Here is a 6,266-nt window from a genome sequence, read left to right on the forward strand (position 1 = left end):
GGATGTTTTCATGATGAAACTTGCCACCAACGGATAAGGAGTGAATTTGCCACTTTGGAAGGAAATTGAGCCAGCTTTGCATCACAGGGTCACCATTAGAGATGACCTGAGACCTGCTACAGGGCTGGAACCACGTCTGGTCCAAGCTTCACGCAGGTCTTAGAAGAAAGTTAAGTCAGCAAGGGCAAAAAGACTTCCAAAGAGCCTTGTCTTCATCCTGATTTTCCCAGCCACTGTTTGCTGACTGGCAATCCAGTCAAGATTCACGCTGGCCACACCCACCCAGATCTCCCAGACACTGGAGCAGTAACAGCCCCAGGCTCCCCATCCCCAGCAAGATACAGCTCTCCAGGGCTCTCTAAGCCCTGCAACAACTCACTACTAGGCTAGAATCAATCCATTTAATCTCAATTGCCTTTTACTTAGCTTTTCATGGGTTAATGAATTAAAATACAGAAAGCCTCTGGAGTTTTTAGAAGTATACACTTGACTAGTACTGATGGGTTCAGATCCATCCAGTGGCATTAATTTTAAAAACTTTTTAAAAAATCCAAATATTGTTTATTTGGCTTTGGAAGACAGGAGTAATCATGTCTGTTCTCCCTTGTAATTTTGACCTTCTAGTTACCTTTGGTTTATTTAACCCCATTAGTCTCCAAGGTGGTCCAGCTCTGCCTTATGTCCTGCGTTAGAGTCCCCCCAAATGAGTGCAGCGGAAAAAATGGTCTCTCTTAACAATTAAAAAACTTCCCTCTATGCTCCTTATATACCACACTGCATTCTTCTAAAAATGTAGGGCACCTGTTGGGAGGAGCACTGGGTGTTGTATGGAAACCAATTTGACAATAAATTTCACATTAAAATAAATAAATAAATAAATAAATAAATAAATGTTTCATAACATTAAAAAAAAAAAAAGTAGGCCATTAGCTGTCACAGTGACACGGGAGATGCCTTCACCACACATTTGTTGGTTTTGTTACAACAGACCAAGCCACTGGAAAAAGTATACTAGGTGCAAGAAGAAACCCAATATGTCTCAAAAACTTACTGAAAGTAACAGAAAACATATACAACACAGGTGAATAAATAAGACCTTCTTATACTCTCAGGGGGCACCATTCAAAGTGCAACACCCAAGCAGTTGGTGTAGGACTGAGTGGATCACAACTCGTATTTTCTTATACTCAGGGAGAAACCTGCCTCAACTTGGAATAAGAAAATTTGATCAAAGAAACATGCAAAAGCAAGCAAACTGACACCCGCTTTAATGTTTCTGTACCTAGTTCCCTCAGTGAAGATGCTGTGCATGGGTGACTGTCAGTGGGTAAGTCATCTTAGTTCTCAGTGGCCTGGAGTAAGGGCCACACCTAGCTCACCAATGCCTCAGCCACCAGCACCAGCAGGAAACCCTGTCTCCTAACAGTAAGCAGCAAAGCAAATCTGCACTCTCCCTTTCCTTCATTCAAGTAACTCTGGTTTATCTAGGAGGAGTTGGAAGAAAAAAATCTGGACCACAGCCTTTGATTCCTAGATCTGACCATGTACCATTAGCAATTATTTATTGAGCACCTACTTTGTGCTAGCCACTGAGACTAGAGATTAGCTACCGCACTGGTTTTCAGTGAGGAAGGCCTGTAGAAGAACAGTGGAAGAAAGGCTTAAGTCATCTGGATATCATGTTTGCTGGGGGCTTTCGGAATGAGTATGAGCCTGGGAAGAAGGTCATACCTTGCAGAAAGATGTTCACAAAGGGAAGATGCCAAGATTCTAAAAGAAACATATTTTAAGGAAGTTACAAGGGTGAGGATGAAAGGTAAGGGAGAGATGAGCCTGGACAGAAAGGCAGGGCCACTCAGGAAGGAGCTGGGTACACTTTTGCCCTTCAACCAATAGAAAGTTGATGAGCAGAATTTTAAGGAGGGGACTGACAATGTCAGAACTGCCTTTTAGAAAGTTCATTCTTACTGAACTGAAAGACAAGAATGAACTGAAAGATGAGGAAGGCAAAGGCAGGAAGGCCAGTTAGGAGGGGGCTGTCAAAAGAGTTACAAAAGGCAGTAGCATTGGCATGGAGAGGAACCACAGAATAGGGACGTATCAGAGAGTTGTTGGAATACCAGCTGGGCATGTGGGAGGAGTTAGTCTAAGATGGCTTCCAGATTTTTGAGGCTGAATGGACACAGGTGACATAGGCCACAGTGGAGCAAACAGGACAAGAAGCAGGGCTGAGGCTGGAGCACAGAAAGAAAGGGGTTTTGTTTTGGATGTGTTTCAGAGGGACCTATGGGGTATCCAGGTGGAGGTGCCTAGCAGGCAGTTGGAAACACAGGCATGGAACTCAGTAGAGTTCAGGTCAGGACAAAGAAAGAGGTTGGGAATCATCAGAATATACAAGTGCGGATGAGACTGCCAGAGCAAGTTATAGAGAAGGGACAAGAAACAAAAGTTACCCTCTTCCTTTTGGAGGTAGGACCTCCAAAATCAAGACTGAGATAGCAGCTTTTCTAAGTAGGGTCTGGGCAACTATGAGGAATGGGGTCCAAAGAGGTCCAATGCAACAGAAGGCCAAATAGCTGTCTCAACAAAGACTCTGCGTAGAGTCCCTCTCATAGGTTTTTACTTGCACTAACACACCTTTCGGAAAACAGTGGAAGGCAATGGGGGGAAGACAAACAAGCAGACCAAAGGGGACACAAACCTGGTCCAAACATTTCTTATGGATGGTCTGCACAGAAATCAGGGTGACTGCAAGGTGACATGTGTTAAAGGTCTAGTGCCTGGAAACTTCTTGATGAGTCAAGAGAAAATGACAATGATCATCTTAACTCCCTTTTACTGCGTACCTATGATGTGTGCCAAGACCTGCACATCACGTATATTATCTCTGGTCTTCACAAGACCCTAGCAAAGACTGTGCTATTATAAACTGAGCCCCATCTAATTTAAGTCACACTGTCTGCTTGACCCTTAATCATGTACCAGGCTGTCATTCAAATGAATACACAGGTGGGACAAATATATTTTCATCAGGAGGAAAAAGAAATTAATCATAAAGATAAAAAGGTTAATTATATAAAGCACTTGATTTTCAAGCTGTGGAACTGTTCCCTGTAAGAAAGGAAGGAGAGAAGGAAAAAAGAAAGAAGCAAACCCAAGAGACTATGGTTTACAAGAATGCTTTTGAATTAAAATGGAAATCAACAAGGAAGGTGAACAGAGCACAATGATATCAACTTTCTTACTCCAGTACAGTAAAATCTATACTGTATGTCACTCATAGAGCCAGACCAAGGAACTCCACCAAAGCTCCACCCAGTTCATTCATAGTCAAAGATGCAATGAAGGAGAAAACCACGGGACCACAACCTCGGCAAAGTTACTCACTAGCCTCGCTCTGGTGCCCTGAGGTCAGTAGACTGTCAACAAAAATAGATCATACTCTGCCTGAAGAAGAATCCCTTGACAGCTCAACATTATTCTCACAAGCTGACTGTTATTGCTGCCTTACAGGTGAGAAAGCTGAGGCCCAGAGAGGGACACAGCTTCCTCAAAGTCACAGGGTTAACACTGCCCACAGTGCTCAGAGGCTTGGGAAGAGTTATCAAGGAAAGATAAAAGGTTGGTAGAAAACCTGGCAGGGCTGCTGTCCTGGGATTCAAGGAGTTAGACAAAACACCAGGCAGGGCAGGCCCAGCAAGCAGCTTCTGCAACTTCCTTTCACTTGAACTAGAGGGAGGCCTTGTCCCCGTTCCCCAAGAACAGCTCATGTCACACTGCTGGGTGGGGGACATTCTGATCATCTTTCACGTATTGATGAGGTATCATCACCTGTAGTGATGGTATAAGACACAGAGTGTGCCTGTTTACACTTGTATTACAGAGCCAAAGAATCCATGCAGTAGCTTTAAAACTACTTGAAAATACAGATGCTCAGTAGGCAAGGACTTCTCAACTATCTCATACAATATGCTTAGCATAAAATGCTTTGGATTCACCCTATATACCTACTGGTCCTTTACTAGGTGTGCTTTTACTCTCCACGGGACATAAGGCAATATCTCAAGACATCTCTGTGGGTGCCTTTTAGGGGTGTTTCTGGTATCTGGTGGGTTGAAGCCAGGGTAAATATCCTGCTAAATGTCATGTGACAACAAAGAATTATCAGGCCCAAAATGTCAACAGTACTACTGTTGAGAAACACTATCCAAGCTAGAGGCAGGAAAACAAAGGGTATAAAATTCACTCTCAAGCCCCCTTCAGCTACATAAAAGGCCACTCATATTCTGGATTTAAAATAACAAAAAAGTTTCCTATGTAAAGAGACAGTATTTGACCTGATTTCATTTTCTTAAATACCAGAGGCAAATACTTCAGCCAGAGCACTATCCACATAGACTCTTTTTCTTAGGATTTCTCCTACTTGTGCCAGTGTTTTCTGCCTCTGTAAAACAGGGAGAACAGATTCTTTGTTGAACGCTCAGGATGTGAGAGAAAGTATTTGACGAGCTTTCTCAGGAAGTCCTTAAGAACAGGGTTACACATGCAGAGTGTGTTATAGGGTATGAACCCTTTGATAGAAGTTTTTTTCAGCCCACAGGAGTATTTGCTGTGAATCTACTCCTGACCTAATGACACAGACCATGCATTTCAGAAGTACCTGAGAGTTTTTAAAAACACAAGACTTCAAATAGTCTTAGCATTAGAGACAACCCCACCTTCACTGGCAGCTCCCAAATCTTCTATATTGTTACCGCCTTTTAAAGTCTAGTTTTAATTATTAATAATCATGGTTGAAGACTGTTAGAGCATCGAGAAATTATGATCTTTTTTTTTTTTTTTTTTTTTTTTTTTGAAGGAGAGAGAAACAGAGAACGAGTGGGGAAGGGGCAGAGAGAGAGGGAGACAGAATTGAAGCGGGCTCCAGGCTCTGAGCTGTTAGCAACCAGAGTCTGATGCTGGGGTTAAACTCGTGAACCATGAGATCATGACCTGAGCCAATGTTGGTCACTTAACCGACTGAGCCACCCAGGCGCCCCGATCATTTAATTTTGGACTTAGAAGGATCATTTCTTTGTAAGAAGAAAATTCGTCAACTGAAAACTAGCATTCTAATAAATCTTAGAAACACTAGCTAAGTAGACAGAAAGACTGAAGACTGCAGAGCTGTTTTCTCAAAACACCCTTCCTTAGCTTTGAGATAACTTTTTTCTATCTCTAACAGAGGGAATCAGAGCTACGGTGAGACAGGAGAAGGGTGGGGAGCCCTCTCCATCTCCACATCTAAAAGGAAAAGCGGGTGGATGGGAGTGAACTTAGTGAGGCACAGAGGACCAACTTAACTTGGATCTGACAGCTGTGGATGTCCAGACAATGGTAAAAGCAGTACTGGATCAAGGTATCCCCCTAACAAACCCACCTGCAGGCTATGGCAGGAGAGCGTCTCACTCGGAAATCCTGGAGGCAGGAAGCAAAGCTGAGCGGCAGTTTGAAGGGACAACTAGAGTATCTCAGGGCAAGGTACCCACAACAATGAGGCTCTCGGCGGGGAGGCTCCCTGTCTTCCTCAGCCACCCCCACCGCCCTCGCGGTGCGCTGTCACTTTTGGCAGGGAAGCCGGCAACGCAGGGGCTGTCGCCGGCGGGCGGGCCTCAGACTGCAGTGGACAAGAGACTCCCACAGGCCTCATCGGAGCTGGGCCCCGAACCACCCCGCTCCCCCCGCCTCCAAGTCGGCGCTCTGGGCCGGCGTACGCGGCCGGTGAGGAAGGCCCGGGTGCCCACTCACCGATCTGCCCGATGAACTCGATCTTGATGCCCTGGTGCTCCAGCCGCTTGTTGGGGTTCTTGAGTGCGAGGCTCACCTTCCCGGAGACCGTCTCTCCGTCGTAGAAGAGGAAATATTTCTCCTTCTTCCCATCCTCCGTCTTGTGCTCGGCCCGCTTCCTACTCTCCGCATCATTCAGCAAGATTTCCACCTCCACGCTCTGCCCGAAGCCGAAGAAGCTCATCTCACCGCCGGGCTGGGCCGGGCCGGCCTCGGTAAGACCGCTCCTCTTTGCGGATCAGGGGCCCTAAGCAAAGGCCGGAGGGCTGGACGCGGGACCCAGCTCCGCTGCCAGACGGCGGGCGACTGCACTACTCCCGACTCAACGGGGAGGGGGGAGGGCCGTCTGCAGCGCCCCGGGTACCAGTGCACCGCTGCTCGCCAGTGTCCAGTGAGCCCGAGCCGCCGGCGGCAGTGAGGGGCGAGGGCGGTCAATGCAA

General features: G+C 46.0%; 1 protein-coding gene across 1 annotated transcript in view; it reads right to left on the bottom strand.

Moving 5' to 3' along the window:
• The window catches only part of VPS26B (VPS26 retromer complex component B), a 22,840-nt gene extending 16,580 nt beyond the window's left edge, over nt 1–6,260 (bottom strand). Inside the window, exon 1 of the mRNA XM_049620633.1 lies at nt 5,788–6,260. Coding sequence (XP_049476590.1) covers nt 5,788–6,010 — 223 coding nt within the window. The 5' untranslated portion in view covers nt 6,011–6,260. The remainder of the gene's footprint in view (nt 1–5,787) is intronic.
• Nucleotides 6,261–6,266: the final 6 nt, after the last annotated feature.

Source organism: Panthera uncia, chromosome D1, assembly GCF_023721935.1.
Source record: "Panthera uncia isolate 11264 chromosome D1, Puncia_PCG_1.0, whole genome shotgun sequence".
NCBI lineage: Eukaryota > Metazoa > Chordata > Mammalia > Carnivora > Felidae > Panthera > Panthera uncia.